The 18483-nt window shown below is 48.1% G+C and overlaps 1 protein-coding gene across 1 annotated transcript; it reads left to right on the top strand.

Moving 5' to 3' along the window:
- The first annotated feature begins 1396 nt into the window (after positions 1 to 1396).
- On the top strand, positions 1397 to 18256 carry mao (monoamine oxidase). Its single transcript, XM_040202355.2, has 15 exons — positions 1397 to 1595; positions 6701 to 6795; positions 6911 to 7048; positions 12266 to 12370; positions 12460 to 12551; positions 12809 to 12950; positions 13849 to 13998; positions 14379 to 14538; positions 14624 to 14720; positions 14846 to 14899; positions 14980 to 15037; positions 15135 to 15232; positions 15664 to 15775; positions 15893 to 15955; positions 16041 to 18256. Exons 1-15 carry the CDS (start codon positions 1442 to 1444, stop codon positions 16194 to 16196), a joined length of 1674 nt encoding a protein of 557 aa, XP_040058289.2. The 5' UTR covers positions 1397 to 1441; the 3' UTR covers positions 16197 to 18256.
- The last annotated feature ends 227 nt before the right edge of the window (positions 18257 to 18483 follow it).

Below are 18483 nucleotides of genomic sequence, written 5' to 3'. Positions count from 1 at the left end.
GCGGTAAAGTGTGCGTGAGCGTGACAGCTGAGCCTTCAGTGTGACTGGCGGGGAGCCGAGGTGAGATGATTGACACAACGTGTCCGTGGGACCGCGTCCAAAAGGCCTCAACGCCATCATTGCCGAGGTGTCCGAGGTAATCGTTACCTGACATGTCCTGACAATGACAAAGGGGACATTATTGTCTCACTTTGTGGAACACTGATGACGTAATATTAATATATATCGTTTAAAACAACATAATAGCTGCAACATAAACCTAAAGTGAATGTCTTGCAGAAACACACACCTTTTTATTTGAGCGAGCTCTCCGCTCTCATTCATCCAGAGTATTTATCAGTACGACCAGGAAAAGAATATGTGTGTGTTAAGACAAAACGTGCCTGTGAAGTCCAGGCGTGTGCTGCCCTCTGCTGACCGGCCGCACAGTGCCTCCGCGTGTCACATGTAGAGAGGATGAAACAAGGCATTGTGGGTTGCTTTTCACTTCCTCTATTCACTCACTCGGTGGTTTGTCCCCTGCTGAGTCTCGGATTAAACCAATTACTTTGTTATCTTGTTGCTTTTTTTCTAAACTGTGTTTCAGCTCCTACACAAACACAAACACACACACACACGTTGTCATGGTGACGTCTCCACCCTCCCCCACCGTCTCTGGTCTTAGTGCATGTGATGCTGTCCTGCCTCACCTGTGCACCTGTGCACCTGTGCACCCGAGAACAAGACACAAAGACAGGTAGACACAGTGTGTACGTAACGGGTGCAAACATACAATTTTGTGTATAGAAATACATTCTTCCCTCGCTCAAGATCAGCACATGACAAATTATTAATGTATTAATTAATATTATTAATTATTATTTGACTAATTAGTTATTAAGTCAGTTTATTTTATAGAGAAATAAAAAATAAAATGCATTTTTGGGGCGATGAATCCACCAAGACAATAACAAGCAGCCACAGGGGGGCAGCAGGAACCCACCAACACCAACGAGTTCATGCCGAGGTTATGATGAGAAAACCACTGCTGATTCTTTCAGTGATCGTCTGTACAGTCAGGAGGTCAAAGGTGAGTCACCGTGTTCCTGGAAAGGGGAAATGGTAAATGGTAAATGGTAAAGGGGGGGGGGGGGGGGGTCCTAAACTACATGACTTGTGATGTAACCATTCCGATGTTTGTTTTTTATCATAACCGGCTACTGTATAAACTTTGTATTACCATCACACTGTACAGGCCAGCTGACTGGAAGCAGACGGGCTTTTCGACACTAACGGAGAGAAATATTCATGTTCAAACTATTCAGATTATGAAAGTATTCGGAATAGAACGTTTACTACTAAATACTATCCAGTTATTAGCATATGTCACCAGCCCGCGGCCCTACTATCAGTGGGCGGAGTCCAAAGGGCTGGGTGGGCGTGGCCACCGCTTTTAATACAGATGCGCACCCCCGTGCGCTCCGGGTTCAGCCACGAGCGGACACTGCACAGCTGGGGGGGGGGTGGCGGGCCGCGAGAGACACACGGACCAGACAGCACCATGACTGCACCCGGCAACACCTACGACGTGATCGTGGTCGGCGGAGGAATATCCGGTAGGTCCCGCAGCGCGAGCGAAAACCGATCCGCCCGCTGCGCGCGCGCGCGCGCAGACGGATGGAGTCGACGCTGGCGCCTGCAGCGCTGCGCTTTGTGCGCGCCAGACCAGCCAGCTGTTGCACAACACCCCCGCGCGTGTGCCGTCGGCCAGGAGTGAACGCGGCGGATTTCTTCCGTTCCTCTGCTGGTGATTGAGAACGTGAATCCCGGGTGATTCTTCTCCGCTTCCGCGAGGCGTCCTGCGCTCGTCCGCCCCGCGCGCGCCGCATGTTGAGTAACAGACAGAGCCCACTTTGTATTACATAAGAGCAGCGGGGGGGTCTGGTGCATGGTGGGGTGTATCGGTGACTTCTGTTGCATGCTTCCCATGAAATGCTTTTTCATCTGCTTCGGTTAGTTTGTTGATTATAAGCCGCATGGTCTCCGAACAATAACCGTTTTACTTCCATTGTGTCCTCTGTGAATCAAACACTACAATGTTTAATACCGTGATATCGGTAATGCAATGATACTTGTTACGTAATAATACAGCCACAGTCTACGGATCCTAGAAAACATGCATACATTATTCTACTACAATGCAGCGTTTAAAACCGATAGTATCGTCTCACAATATCATTATAATATCAATATGTTGCCTTTTAAACAACCCCTCTTTATTTCATTGATTATATTGACCGTCTGAATTACAGCCTTTTTTATTTAGCCAATAATTCAGAAGATCACATATTGCTCCAGGAGTATAAAAGTGTTCCCACTCCCACATGAATTTGATTGTTTCTCTTATTCAGCTTTTAGACCAAGTGTAGAAGTGGGAAAAATTGCCTTTGCTTTCTTCACTGTTCTCCCGTTCCGTTTCATCTTTTTGCTTCTTCTACTTTATGAATAAATAACTAAATGTGAGCAGGATTCCTTCCTACGAGTATCTCGTATAACGTGTGCAGATGAGCGGTCAAGCCTTTCAAAAGCTCCTCAGCATCACGTTTTCTGTGCTTCATAAGCGAGAAGTCGAACACAAACACTTTATATCGGAAGAGGACGGAAAGCCGCGTCTGCCCCGTCGTTTGTCCGCCGCTGTTTGGTCCCTCACCGGTTTATTTATAGGCCTCCAGAAGTAGAGGAGGACGAATATAACTCTCATGAAGTGAACACACACTTTGTGAGGTGGCGACCCGTCATCCACACACCTCTGAGTGGACCACCGTTCACTGCATGAACATCCTTCACGATGTCTACTGAGGGAACAAAACAAAAGGAGAATTTGGTTCCGTTTCTCATAAGACTTCTTTACAACCTGGCCATTAGAGAGAATGCAGGTCCGGGGGACGGAACCCGTCCTTTCGGGTCCTTTCGGGTCCTTTCTCTCCCCCCCCTGAATCCTCTTTCTGTCCGACTGCTCGGCCTGGACGTCCGTCCCCGTGTCAGACTGAAGAATTTAGGTCAGTGTCAGCTTGAATCCCAGTCAAACAGGGGACGCAAATGCTACAGAAAAAAGGGAATTGAATGAAATCAGCAGACAGCCCCCCCCCCCCCTCCCCCCCAGTCACATTAGGACCTTCTAATTACACAATTTGTTTCTACTGCTGCCCTTTGCCGGCTTGCAATGAGGTCCACATATAACAATCACTGTCCAATCGGAGGACGGGTGAAGCGTGGGGAGGGGGAGGGCTCCCTCCGCGCCCCCACCTCCCTCTCGTTCCATGGATGTTTGTGGGCCGCTGTCACTTTGCCGCCCGGCGGCAGGACTGTGTCCCCGGAGGCGCAGCCGGCTCTTTCTGAGAAAACGTTAAGCATTTCTGACAGCTCGTTATCAGGCCAGCAGCAGGGAGGTGGTGGGGGGACGGGGGGACAGGTGGGGGGGGCACGAGGGTGTCCGTACAGTGAGGTAAAGGGGCTTCACACACAGTACACACAGGCAGAATTCTCCCGGGGCTAAGCCCCGCCCATCATTCGCGGACTGGCCAATCAAAGGAAAGAATTGGCCCTATGGTCCAGCAACTGTCTGTCTCCGCTCCAGAGACCCTCCTCCTGTGGTTCCAGATCTTCTTCATCTTTAGGCTGGTTATATGGATGTTGGATGCGCTCGGGATCAAATGTTGAGCTGAACCTGTGTAGCTTCATCAGCATTAGCAGAAGATGTAGCACATGCTTTATTAGCGTTAGCATTGCTGTGCGACTCAAGCTTCTGGAGGGAAAGACATGTTGCTTTTTGTGTTTTCATTTCCGTGCGAAATCCTGCAAACGCATATTTCATATTTCATATATTGCTGGTTTGTTGTTTGTTCCTCCAGGGAATGCAGTTAGTGACAGTGTGGACTCCATTAATTGACTTGACCGCTGTATCTTTATGTTCTTTATATTGTGTACATATATATACGTATATGAAAGTAAGTAACAAGGTTGATTTGAGTATTTGAATACGGATAAAGTTATTTGAAAAAAATCTGATATTCCGATTTTGTGACATTTGTGAACAGAGTTAGGATGCAAATCCAAAACGAGCACAACAATCAAGTAAAGCGAACACACATCGCATCGGGGACCTCCTAAAGGTTTTGGGGCCTCGCTTGCCGTGACCACCAAACTGAAACGGAACTCCGTGAGCTGATCTGCACTCGCGTCGTATCTTCAGCCCGTGTGAACCGTCTAACAACCACCAACGCGTCTGCAGTCCTGAAACGCCACTTTCTGTATCCAGCTGTGCAAACATCGTCGTCGTCAGATGGACACCTCGTGTTTGCTTCCATTTGTCATTTTTTGTCGTGCCTGCGCCTCTGTGTTAGTCGTGTTTGTGTGTGTGTGTGTGTGTGTGTGTGTCGCCGTGAGAACTGTGCAGCTGTAATCTCAGCTGTGGTCGCTAATTATAAACGATGACACTGATTGTGGTGAAAAGCCGCATGAAGCTGAGGGATGTTTGATGAATGCTTTCAAACTCCCTCCCTGACAGGCCGACATGTTCCGTTTTACTTTAATAACTTACTTTAAAGACATTAACGAATGACAGGGATCAGCTTTATTCTGTAACGTATTCACAGTAGCGTCGTTGCACATTGTTTTCCCCTCAGAGAAAAACGAGTATCTCCCCTTTCCGCTCTTTCTCACATCCGTCTGAATTTCGATCCATCCTTCAGCCGTCTGCGTCTCCGCCGGGAACACGAGAAAATTGGATTGCTGCGCGTCTCGTAAACATCTCCCCATCCGGATCAATATGCAGCCTCGCAGGGGTCCCGATTCGAGTGGCTCGCTTGAGTAGATTTTAATGGGGGGTTTTTTTGTTTGGGTTCCTGAGGAAAGAACACTTCACGGTGGTGCGGAGAAAAAGGGACGCGGAACACCTTATTATTGCAGAACAGCGGCGTTAAAATGTTATAATTTTATTTATTTATGTTATTTCCTCTTTTACGAGAACAAAATGTGGGAAGATTTGTGTGGGACTGAAGAAATTGCCATGCGCCGTTGATGTTAGCATGGCTATTTAAAAACGCCGTCCTTTGTCGTCGTAGTGCATTTACCTGCATGGCCCCTCGTAGCGAAGGACAGAACCTGGCGGAAGCCATTGGAAGGGAAAAGCCAAACGGCAGGTGAGCCAGACGAGGAAGGAGGCAAACCGAGAGCCGAGCCGCGGCAACGACATCGATCCTTAAAACACGATTAGACACGAGCCGACAATCAGACAACTAGACGTCTGTGAAGAAAGCGCGTTGAAATCGCACAAGTAATCATATTTGATCAATATATTTGATGTCTTGTGTGTCTGTGGTTTTGTGGTTCTGCAACTAGGCGTGTGTTTGTGTGGATTGACTAGAGATGGAGGGGAGTCAGTGCAGAAACACAAACACACACACACACACACACACAGTATACAAATGGAATTTGTTCCTGCCAAGTGGCTTCATCTTAACAATTACTGTCGTCAGGGAAACGGTGTCTGCCCCTATTTGTTTTCCCAGCACAGAGAGTGAAAAGGCTCAGCATTGCTGATCTGCAGAGAAACTCGCGCACCTCAAGGGTCGACGTGTGAGTAACGAGCGTTTCTGAAAGCCAACCAAAAAAAATACAGTTTTAAGTGATTATGATTATATTATAAGTTATTCATTCTCCCTGTGAAAACCTCGCGGCGAGAGACTAGACTCTGGTCTCCACCTGACATGTTTACACATGTTTCACTAGACAGTCAGGTCAACCGGAGCCCCGAGGTGCTGAGGTGGGGAGGAAGATCTGTGATCTTCTCCCAATAAGCTTATGGATGTTGGTCTGAAGGGTCGCGAGTCCTTCTTCTCTCTTCTTTTGGGCTTTTCTGCATGAGTTGAACTCCGATCCGCCCCTTGGTCTCTCCTCTCTGCTCAGCATGTTGATTTTTCCAGTAGTGGAGCTCATTCCTCTTCTTCATTCGGCCGGTAGATTAAAGTGCTGGGGGGGGGGGGTGTGGAGTGGTGGAGGGGGGCTTTGAAGGTAGAAAGCTTTATGCTCCATACTGACCTCTTTGTCGTAGTCATACGAGGTTTCTTTGTTCAGGAAAATGATGTCTCCATTACGACAAACAAGCTCTCCGATCAAAGCGACAGGATGCCACTTTTTGCAGAGATGGAAGAAGAGACGCACGCGGAAGCTCTTTGTTTTCCAAGCCGAGTGCAGGTAACGGCATCAGTCCACCGGGGACGGATTTGCGAGCCTCCTCCCGTCAGGGCGAGTGTCTTTCTCCGTGTTTGTACAGGGAGAGCTAATACGGGACAAACTATGTTCAAACGTATACAAACTTTGCCAGCTGCAGCAGAGCTCAGCAGGATTTGGACGGATTAGAGAATCCGTTGGCAGCAAAGATACACAATTTTGGGATGGCTCAAATCCGAAGAACCAAACATTTTGCCCGAGACTTTCTTTTTGTTCCCGTGATCAGCATGTTCGTAATATGTGGAGGAAGCGTTTTTCAGATCTTCTTCTTTGTGGTCAAGATTTCTTCTTTTACTTGAATCCACCCGTTTCTTTGTAAAGTCAACAAACGCCACCCGAGCAGCACATATTTCACATTCCGGACGGGCACCGCTGTACGCGGGAGCAGGAAGTGAACCGTCCCCTCACGTCTCCGTCCGTCCCTCTGCAGGTCTGAGTGCGGCGAAGCTGCTGAAGGCCAACGGGCTGAGGCCCGTGGTGCTGGAGGCCAGGGACCGGGTCGGAGGTCGTACCTTCACTGTGCGGGTGAGACCAGCAAAGCTGACGCTCCTCCAGATGTGTGAAATGTTTACATACCAGTGAAACCTTTTTATAATCAACAGCAAACCTTTCAGCATGATCTCTGTATTTTCTTCCTCAGAATAAGGAGACAAAGTGGGTGGACCTGGGCGGAGCTTATGTCGGGCCGACTCAGAACCGCATCCTGCGATTGGCCAAAGAGTACGGCATCGAAACCTATAAAGTCAACGAGCAGGAGAGTCTGGTGCACTACGTCAATGTGAGTATTTCTTTTAGCGTGGCATGAACCACAAAAACACACCACGATTCATTTTTAAAGGGATTAAAGAAATCAGAGGTAACTTTTGTGCAATAAAGGTGCTGGTAGTTGGAGTCTTTATGCTAAGCTAAGCTAACCCCCCCCCCCCGCTCCCCTCCACCTTTCTGCTCTCCAGCCTCAGTGACTGGAGATGCACATCTAGGCCTGAGGGATCTCTAATGCGGTTTCTCTTCTCTCTGAGTGGTTGAATGAACCGCAAAGCAAAAAGAAAGAAGGAAGAAGGAGACGCTGAGGCCATCTTTGTTCTTGTTATTCTTTGCGCCATATCTCATTAGTGTGGAGGCACCGCTGTCCTTAACACAGTTGTTGTTCCTCTACCTGATTTGATTTGCCAATGCAGCCTTGTACCCTTACTGTGTGTGTGTGTGTGTGTGTGTTTGTGTGTGTGTGTGGTGAGCTTATCTCATCATAGACTGTGTAACTGAATTGCAACTTCAGAGATGGACTTTGAGCTTCTTGCCTGCGGGTCTAAGGCACAAACGTACATCCACAAGCACACTTTTTACTACGTGATGTGGAAAAACCTGCTGCGATGCCCAACAGAATTACACACAAACAACTGAGCCATGAAACAAGAATAAGCTCAATATTAAAGGCTCTAAGCATTTATATAGGGTGATTGTATTAGTTCTCTCTGCAGAATGTAAACGTGTTGCATCATGGACCCCTGCGTCTCCGCTCCGATATGAGAGATTTCCACCACAGCGTCACCTTATCGATTGTGCACCGTTTGCCGAACTGCCCTAAAATCAACCAACGCTCAATTTGTGACATCTTCACTCGCTCTCGATCATTTGGGCATTTCCTTGTTGCTCAAGTGAAGTTGTTCACCTTGCAAACGGTGGAAAACCGCCGATCCCCTGCAGCTCTTCAGCTAACGACTCGGTGTGTCCGTTTCCCTCTCAGGACACCAGATCCCGACTGAGGACAAACAGACCTCTGTGCTGTGATCCGGTTACGAGACATATTTCAGAAACAAAGTTATCTAAATGGTCTTTATAAACTCTGTAACGGTTTACTTATTTGGTCTATTGTATTTCTCTGAGGACTAGTCCAGTTGAAGCGTGGTGTCATAGTCTTCAGGTTTCGGCCCCGACGCCTCAGCCGTGCTGTGAAACAGTGTTAATTTTGGCAGCTATTTTTGATTTAGTCTTAGTCTTTAGACAAAAAATGCATATTAGTTTTAGTCACATTTAGTCATTTTAATCCTTCTTAGTTTTAGTCTAGTTTTCGTCGACGAAAACTCAGGACATTTTAGTCTCGTTTTAGTTGACGAAAACTAGACTAAAATGTAATTAGTTTTAGTCTAGTTTTAGTCCCATTTAATAGCCATATTAAACTCCTTTTCTTCCCTCCTCAGGCCCAGGACCCCCTGTGTTGTGTCTACAGCTGCATAATAGTCTAGCTTGCAGTACTTGGTTGTCCATCAGATGTCCCTCCTAGGACAGGTCTATAGGAGGGTCGGCAAACGTTTTGACTCGCGGTCCACAATGGGTTGTAAAATGTGACGGAGCCGGGCCAAGAACAAATGGTTGAAGTGTCTGTGTGAGCGAATATAAATGACATGTGAAAAATCATTACATGAAAGGATTTGGATTTTAACAAATAGCAAAGCATTTATTTGCAATTTAACAAATTGGCAAAGGTGTAACAACTTGATGAGGACCAGGGACCTAAACGCAACACTTTGTTGTGTTTGTTTAATTGCAACGCTTTTGACACGGTCACCTGTCACGTGTGGCGCCTCTATGTTGCTTAGTAACGAACGTACGGTGGCCGAGGCGGTTTAACGCCGTCTTCTCACGATGTGGCGCGTGAACTACAGTTGAAACGCGTGAGGCTTCAGAACCTGCAATGAGTTTATTACGTTAGACGCGTTTGTACCGGAGCGTCTCATCCAGCCGAGGAAACGCTGCGTGCCGTCGCCAGAGAACAGAGCAGAAAGGTCCGACAGTCTTTAAACGGGTCTTCGTGTTTCTGTGAAGCAGCGCGGCTTCAGCCCGCTAACAGTCAGCTAACCCGAGACAGCCGAGCTAAACTAACGGAGCCGACGCGTAAAATAGTCGTCGCGGTCCGTAGTCGGTGCACAAGAACCACCGCTGCGAGCGCGCGTTCTGGGTTGGTGGATGACGTCATCATGACGCGTACTTTGCCGGTCTGTTGTCTGTCAGCTGCGTGCGAATTTAGGGGGGAAAAGTATCGTGACTTCGTCAACCACCATGTTCGTCTCGTCTCGTCAACGAAAGTTTTAGTCTTAGTCTCGTCTTAGTCGTGAAAAAAAGGTTCGTTAACGAAACATTTTCGTCATAGTCTTCCAGAGCTGCCAACTTTTCAAAAAACCTTGGAGTGAGATTTTGTCGGGGGTGACCAAAATTTTGCCGCGCACGCAGCCACACACGTTGGTGGCTCAAATATCAGGAAATTGGAATTCATTTGGCGTAGTACCCATGTTGTACCCTGCATTCTGGTGGTTTGTGGGGCCCAAAGTCGTTGATAGGGGCGGCCTACTGGAGATGGACAACATTGGTTACATTCTGTGAAGCAAAGACATAGCTGATGGTCCACCCCCAGGACATTTTGGTTTAAGTAGATGTTATTTCATGCATTCTCGTGGATTTTTGGGTGGTATGCCTGAACTTATTCTGATTCATGTTCATCTGCTCATGACTTGTGGGGCCTTCTAGACTTGAGCTGAACATTCAACCAGAAAACTATTGCTGTGCCTCAATGACTGTCTATGTACCACAATATAGCCTAATTAATAGACCTGTGTTTAAGATTAGATTAGCAGCAGTGCTGCTTGTTATGACAGCTGAGTTTACATTCACCACTCAAAATCACACGCACAAACACAACAAATAATTTCTTTCAAGATTTAAAGTTTAAGAGAGTGAGTACTTAATTGAACCACATGTCATTAACGTACCTTAGTCTTTGCTCCTCCTGAGTTTCTCCCGCGGTTGTGTCTGTTTGAAAATCTTCTTCTGTTGCTAACTTCGGGACTCTTTGGGGTAAATAGGATGTCTATGCAGCGAATGGGTTTACAGATGCGCTCCTTAGCGCCATCTATTGTCGGGGAGTTTGAAAAGGAACGAACGCGCTTCGGCCCAAAATCAGATTTTTTTTTTTGCCGTGAGAAATTGGTTGTGTGGCGTGAGTGCGTGTGAAAACATGCAAAAGCGTGTGTCACACGGCGAAACCGTGAGAGTTGGTAGGCCTGGTCTTCGTCGACGAAATTAACACTGCTGTGAGACGTCAGCGGCACGTCACTCTGCCCCGGCGGCGGTCGGAGGGTAACTGTGCCGTGCAGAGCGGCGGATAATGGAAGTAACACTTCCAAACAGATTACTTGCGAAAAGGTTAACCGCACAAAAATCACAAAACAGAGCTGTAATAATAGCGTATTTGTGCAGCTTTGTTCTCATTACATTATTAATCCAACAGTTACCTGTTCTTCACCACATGGGACTTTAAACCCGTGTGTAACTGCACTAGCATGCATGTGAAGGTTAACGCTGCTTCTTCCTTATCAGCCTACAGGCCGTACCGCTCTCGGCGGCGGTTTTATTAATGAGCTACCGCTATCAGAGACGGACTTTGATTAAATACCCTGGTTATCAGAGACTGGGGGGATTGTCCCTCCGCTCCCGCAGGAGTGTGCATGTTTGCACACTCGCAGGAACCACAGATGCTTATTGTGCTTTATTTTTAGTTTATGACACTCCCAGATAGCGAGAGGTCCCTTATCTTTTTCCCATGTAGCCTGCCTTTTGTATGAAAAAATAATTAACCGGTAGCCTCGATAGAGGCATCAGGAGCAGATTCACTTTTCAGGAGATCCTACCTTCGGTTGGGCCCGTGGTTCATGGGGCCTCATGTGACGCATCGATACGCCTCACGTCAACGCGGATGTCTGCTTACGACTCCCAAAGAACACACGGTTTAGGTGGGAACCCGGAGAGAAGGAGACGAGCGTCACTCCCTCCAGATATCTATCGCCCGTGTCTCCATCCAGCATCATCAGATCATCAGTGTGAGGAAACAGATGCCGCCCCCCTTACCATCCTCCTCATTCCGCATCCCCTTGGCCGCCGTCACCATGGCGACGAACCTGTTGCTACTCTGCAGCTGGCAGTTCTGAGCAGGGCGGCGATCTGATCCCCGATCTGCCGATTGGGGGGAAAAAAGCAGCCTGACCTCGCAGGGCCCAAAAGGTCGGCAGTTTTGGGTGGGGGGGGGGGGGATGAGCCACGGGCCTCATGGCGTCTCTATGCTCCCATGGGTTATTTATTATTACTTCATGTGCAGCGTGCAAGCGGACCTGGTTCATCACGTCGAAACCACACAAAAAAAAGTGTTGCAGCCGAAAAGAATCTGAACCGAAAGAAAAAAAACTGCGTTGAAAGAACGTATCCGCCCTGTTTCTCCTCAGTGGTTCCTTGCATGTATATTCTTTGGCAATACATACCAACGAGCGTGCAGCTCTGTTTGGTCGTTCTTTTGAAAGGCTAATGTCTACAAATGGATGAATGGATTTTTCCATGTTTTTGTGTGAAAGTTCAAATGTTTGGGAGACTGAATGAACAAAATAACATTCAGAGGAAACGTGAAAAGGCATAATTGAAGGCTTTGTACGGATGTGGGACAGACTGAATCTCCCATAAAACGTCAGCAACTTAAATGCCGATCCCGGGATACTGTATACAATAAGAAGCCCTTATGGGCCGATCGAACCAGACACAAAGGCATCTCCGTACGGAGCCTGCCTGGCACAAAAAACACAACTAAAACGACCTTTAAGCCGGGTTGGTTCTGCACGTACCTATCTGAGAGTTTGATACAACCTTGACCCTTTGGAACCTTTTCCACGCATTTGTAAATGAATTCACAGGTTGAGCAATAGTCCAAACTTGATGACTTCCTCTTTAATCAGCTGGAAACTGTTGCATAACTGGCCCGTAAACCAGCTGTTGAAGTACTCCCTGCACAGCTGCAGGCGAGCAAACATCAATGTTTCACTTTGACCCAATTCAGGAATTCACCTTTAAAGCAAGTTGCTCATAAAGAGCAGCGATCCCACAAGTAGACAACTGATGACTATAATAAGATGTATTTTCATATCAGATGTGTATGTGCCGTGTAAATTGTGTCCATCAGGGAAAGTCGTACCCGTTCAGAGGCTCCTTCCCTCCCATGTGGAACCCCATCGTGTTGTTGGACTTCAACAACCTCTGGAGGACAATGGACGAGATGGGCAAGGAGGTAAAGCGAGAATCCCCCGGGTTGATTTGCTTTTACCCTCCGAATGTTGCCCCTTCGCTGAATGTCCTCCTCTTCCGTCTGCCTCCCAGATTCCCAGGGAGGCTCCCTGGAGAGCTCCCCACGCCGAGGAGTGGGACAAGATGACCATGGAGGAGCTGTTCGCCAAACTGTGCTGGACCAGGTAGCCGAGAAAGGATGGGATTGGATTAAGGCAAACAAGAGGGAGAAGTCAAGATAATATTATGACCTTTAGAAAGTTAAATTCATCTTTAACAATGTTCATTCTGTATTTTTCTCAAAATATGATGAGTGATCATCAGGCTGTTTTCATCCACACAGAGACACAACGAGCTCTTTTCACGTAACGCCTTTATGCTAGTAAAAGGACTCAAAGGTTTATGAATGAAAAACTTAAACTCGTCTCTTTCTCGATCGAAGAACCGCTCGCCACTTTGCCAAGCTGTTTGTCAACGTCAACGTGACCTCTGAACCCCACGAGGTGTCGGCCCTGTGGTTCCTTTGGTACGTGAAGCAGTGCGGGGGAACCATGAGGATCTTCTCCACCACCAACGGAGGACAGGTCGGTGTCTCCGCGCGTCCACATCTGAGACTTATACTTATGGGACATGCAGAAAGGCAAATTTCAAAGCAGTCGCTTTGAAAAAATCGGGGAGTGGGGGCGGTGCAGACCGACAGAGATGCGTTCACTCCTGCAAACCAGGAAGTTGAGCCTGTCAGAGACAGAGAACCCGCAGCCCCCGAAAATCCGCCTCAAAACGCTGCCGTTTGCTGACGATCAGCCGCACTATGAGTCAAACAACAGCTGTTTCCCTGGAACATTCCGGCTCGGTGCTTTCTAAGGAGGGTCCCTGTTGCCTTGGCCCGCTGAGGACGGGGATTGTGTTTAGGTAAGCAGGGCCAACTCTGCTGTCATGTCCCGTTGGCGCATGCACGAGTGTGTGTGTGTGTGCACAGTACACACAGAGCTTATAACGTGACGATGACCAGAAGACGAGAAAACCCTTTTTCTGTGGAGGGAAAACGCGAGATATGAGCAGAGAGAAGCGTCCGCCGGGCATAACCTTTTAGATTTACTTCTATCTCGCTCTACGCTGTGAAATTTGGTGAGGCATGCTCTGTGATCTTCACTTTCAAAAAAGAACAGCGTCCTTTAAAAGAACGAGACAGACGCGCATTGTTTCACTGCCAGGAAGCAGTCGGGTTTAGTTCAGGTTTTCAATGGCGATCGGCAGGCGAGTTCATCCCAACCACACAGTGTTTGTAAGGAGAGCAGAGAGATGTCACTCTGAGCATATGGGAGATTTGAGAATGAGTGGCATTCGACAGGAGGACGCATCAACAGGTCTTATGAGCTCGAGTCCCGGCAGTGCAGTTTTTGTTTTTGAGTCGTACTATAGAAGCAGTTTGCCCAGCGGAGCTTACAGAGAACCTCCTCCTCTCTCCGTCCACCTGTGCAGGAGAGGAAGTTTGTCGGCGGCTCGGGTCAGATCAGCGAGTGCATGGCCAAGGAGCTGGGGGAGCGAGTGAAGCTGGAGTCGCCGGTGTGCAGGATCGACCAGAGCGGAGACGCGGTGGTGGTGGAGACGCTGGACAAGCAGACCTACACGGTGAGCGCACCGTGCTGGAATAAGGACATATGTTCTTCTGGGGGTTTGTTAACATCACACAGTGAAACGAACAAAAACAAACCCACAAAATCTGTGAATGATTCAATTATCTGCTATCCGGGAATGTCAAAATATATTACAGGGGGCAGAACGAGTACTTTAAGTTCATGTTTTTGTTCTTCTTCCAGCACTGCAGCCATATTTTGTCTGTTTCTGTGACATCATTTAGTCCTGAGAGACGAGAACAAATTCAACATTCCAACTCGTGCCGGCCGCATGATTGTGTGCTGCCCCCTGCTGTCGACCTGCAGACCACGTGACCCCCCCCGGTCCCGTCTGTGGCTTCACCTCTCTGTTTCCGATGTGTGTCTTTGTCCCAGGCCAAGTACGTGATCCTGGCCACGCCCCCCGGCTTGAACCTGAAGATGCACTTTAGCCCCGAGCTGCCGCCGCTGAGGAACCAGCTGATCCACCGCGTGCCCATGGGCTCCGTCATCAAGTGCATGGTCTACTACAAGGAGAACTTCTGGAGGAAGAAGGGTACGCCGGAGGACGGGGGAACCGCCGAAGTATGTGTCCTATCGCACGTCTCACGCTCTTTGTTCTACACCTGTGCGTCGCCAAGGTTACTGCGGCACCATGGTGATCGAAGAGGAAGACGCCCCCATCAGCCTGACGCTGGACGACACGAAGCCCGACGGGGCCGTGCCCGCCATTATGGGGTGATCATATTAAGCGAGATGATGTCATCAATCAATCTGGCCATGTGGCGCACACAGCGCAGTTAGTTGTGAGTCCACGCCTTCAGTGGCATCTATTTTTAGTGGATCATTTCTCTCTCCTCCAGATTCATCCTCGCCCGCAAGTGCAGGAAGCTCTCGGGTCTGACCAAAGAGGAGAGGTAGGAGGACGCCGGACGCGACGCGGCGGGGGAAGGCCGGTTCGACCCACTAACACGGCGCGTTCTTGTTTGCCTTTTAGGTTGAAGAAGATCTGCGAGATCTACTCCAGAGTTCTGGGCTCAGAAGAGGCTCTGCATGTGAGTGTGGGCGCGGGGCGGTGGAGCAAAGGGCCGTCGCAGTGGAAAGTGCGTCGCCGGGCTAAACCCATTTCTTGTGTCCACTTGTGTCCGTCAGCCGGTGCACTACGAGGAGAAGAACTGGTGCGAAGAGGAGTACTCCGGAGGCTGCTACACGGCCTACTTCCCCCCGGGAATCCTGACCCAGTACGGAAAGTAAGTCTCCCCCATGGACGACGTGTCCACACAATACATGCATTTATTCGCTGTCAAACAATTACTTTTATCCTCCTATCCTCCTTTTATCCTATTATGTTTCCAGACAAACTGAAAGATTTGTTTTTTTTTTACTATCCAATAATTTAATTCATCTGAAAATGTTTTTTAAGTCCCTCGAAGTCGGCTTTTGTGGAGCGACTAAGAATGAGAAAATTCAGTCAGGGTTTTTTAAATCAGCGGATGCGTCATCACTATTTGTTTAAGTTGAAGAAATGACATCTTTGAATAAAAAAAAAAAAAGATTAATTTACACAAAACAGCGGGAAAGTGTATTTGCGGCTGATTTGATGCAGTGGAAGAAATTTAACAAAAGGCCTTTAAGTCTTTTAAAGCTATAATTTATCGGCTGTCTGCCCCCCCCCCTGCAGGGTGCTGAGGGAGCCGGTCGGCAAGCTGTACTTCGCCGGCACGGAGACGTCCACAGAATGGAGCGGCTACATGGAGGGGGCGGTGCAGGCCGGAGAGAGAGCAGCCAGAGAGGTCAGAGGTCACCGCCAAACAACCAGAAACATCCACCCATGTGTGGAACTTATGACAAAAAGAGTTGGCAGAGTTTTATTTTGAAAACCAGAGCCAACCAATGTGTTCCTGTTGCAGGTCTTGTGTGCGATGAAGATAATTCCACAGAGTCAGATCTGGCAGACGGAGCCCCAGTCTCTGGTGAGGAGGGAACCTTTCTCAATCAATGTTTAGGGACAAAAAGTCTGAAAATGTAACTGGAAACTTCTTCTGTCCCTCCAAACAGGAAGTCCCGGCGCTGCCCTTTGACACCAGCTTCTGGGAGAGGAACATGCCTTCGGTGTGCGGCCTGATCAAGCTGGTGGGATTCTCCACCTTCCTGTCTGTGGCGGCGGCAGCCGGCCTGGTGGCCTACAAGAAGGGCCTCCTCCCCCGCAGTTAAGCGCGTCTCCGTAGGCGGGCCGGTAAACCTCAGAGTAGTGAACCGCGCCGTCGCACAAATGGCCCGATGCGCTGATTCGGGGTTGGGAGATGCTGGCGTGAGGGGAGAGAAGAACACGCCACTTCAGCTCAAATCTACTTCTAAGTCAGGAGATTGAGATTTTTTTTAAACCAATGAAGGAAAAAAACAGAATTCATTTAAAAATGAAAGATATATATGATTATATGTATAAATCACAATGAATATTCCATACATTGGCAATGACATTCACAGTCATGCTCTCTGTGTGTGTGTGTGAAATGAGCTGCGTGTGTGTGCATGCGGACGTGCTTTGATGAGCATGCATTTGCGAGTGTGAGTTCGTCATTAGTGTACAAACTGTGTGTGTGTGTGTGTGTGTGTGTTTCCGGTCCGTCTAATTACCTCTGCTGGTTACAGGTGCTAATTTATTCTGGCCGAGCAGCTGTAGCTGTTTGTGGAGCTCCGGTTCCGTCAGAATAGAATAGATTGGTGCCGTTTCACAGAATCACAGAGAGAGGGAAAAGCTGGTTGATGTTCTATATTTTTCTCTTTGTCAACTAATCTAATCAACACTGTAATTGTTTACTTTTATTGATTATCGTCCCGAAGCAGAGTTCATCTTCTTCGTTTGTGCCTCGGAGCCTCGGTTTCTTTTTTTTTTTAAAGCACACAGAAAGGACCCAGATTTTGACACAAGTCAGACCCCACACACATTAGCTTGGAAGGGGGGGGTGGCTGTCTGCAGCAGGGTTTCACACTCAAACAGGAGAGGAGATTAACTGCAGAAGAATAACTGAGGGACCTTTTCTGCACGTTCTCTGTAAATCCCCCTTTTTCCCTGTGCACTTATGAAATAGAGTCAAACTACCTTTGGGATGAATTCCAATCATTTGCTCAAATTGAAACACTTTCCGCCCCTGCGAGCGCATCTTTTTCATATATCAAAGAATCCCGAATTAGCCTCACGGCTTTACAATTTGCACAGCGTAGGAGAACCTTCGAATGCACCAAATGCACAACTGAAAATAGACCACATGCACTATTTACACTTAAATAAATATATGAATATGACAAACCTTAACAACGATACAGTTTTGTTCCCCTTTTTAAAACGATTCACATCCTCATCGAGAGGCCAACATGCTACGAAAGGCAGAAAGCATCAAGAGGATTGTTGACAGTGAGAGAAATGCACTGAAAGCCTCGTCGTGCCATTTAAAAACCTGTATTTAGGAGTAATGCAGCACTGCCAGGCTGCTTTCTCACCTTTTGGTAGATAGTTGGAGGCATTCGAGTGTCTTTTTATGATCATTCCCAGAAAGATGAGACAGACACACAAAGACACAACTGCAAACGCTGGCTGCCGGGATGGTCATCGTTGACCAATCGGCATCAGGCCGTTTTTTTTACCTAACGGACATCAGGATTTGAGGTCTAGATGTGAAGAAACCCCACATGAATCTAAAAGAGTTCTTCTGTGAGTGTGTCTGTTTACGGAGGGCATCGTACTGTGTGTGTGTGTGTGTGTGTGTGTCTCGTTATCTGTCGCGCCTTAATTGTCGTCGTGAAAGTCTTTAGTGTTTGTTGTCATTTCTCTCAAGTGCCTGTGTGACTCTGCACTGGAGATCAGAGGTCAGATCGACAGGTCATCGGTTGTCCTCGGTAACCATCAGTACACGGGGACGGGTCCCCCCACTGGTCCCCCAATAAACCTTTAATGCCTCAGTGTAGAGTGACAAACGATGGAGCTCAGACTGCTCAGTTGATCAAACCGCTCATCTCCAGTGAAGCAAAGTCTGTGTGTGTTTTGTACTGTGACCCCCCCCCCCTCCTTTCCTCCCAGCACATGCAGCCAGCACTCCTCCGTCCCCCCGAACTACTACAAAATGTCTGATCCGTGCTCGATTCTCCTCCTCCGGAGACCCGCTGTGTGTGTTTGAGACTCCTCCCGTGACCCCGTCATTTGATGTCTTTGATTCCCAAACAAAGCCGGTGATATTCAAAAAGAAATGTGAAATAAATGTACTTAATCGACTCGACTCGAGTGTCATTTTGTGTCTTTTCCGACAAAGAAGCAGAATCTCCCCATCAGGTGGCGGAAGTGCTGCAGTTCAGTTTGAGGTGATTTACGGAGTCGTTCCGTCGACTGCAGAAGTAGAAAATGTGAATCACATCCCAGTGGCCTGGATCAATGCCACGCTGAAAGGTTCACCGTGTTGAGTTTAGCGGCACTGTGAACTGAATACGGCTTAATTTATGGCCGCTG

Source organism: Gasterosteus aculeatus, chromosome 16, assembly GCF_964276395.1.
Source record: "Gasterosteus aculeatus chromosome 16, fGasAcu3.hap1.1, whole genome shotgun sequence".
NCBI lineage: Eukaryota > Metazoa > Chordata > Actinopteri > Perciformes > Gasterosteidae > Gasterosteus > Gasterosteus aculeatus.
Note: the sequence above shows the minus strand (reverse complement) of the source record. Positions and strands in the feature narration are given on the sequence as shown.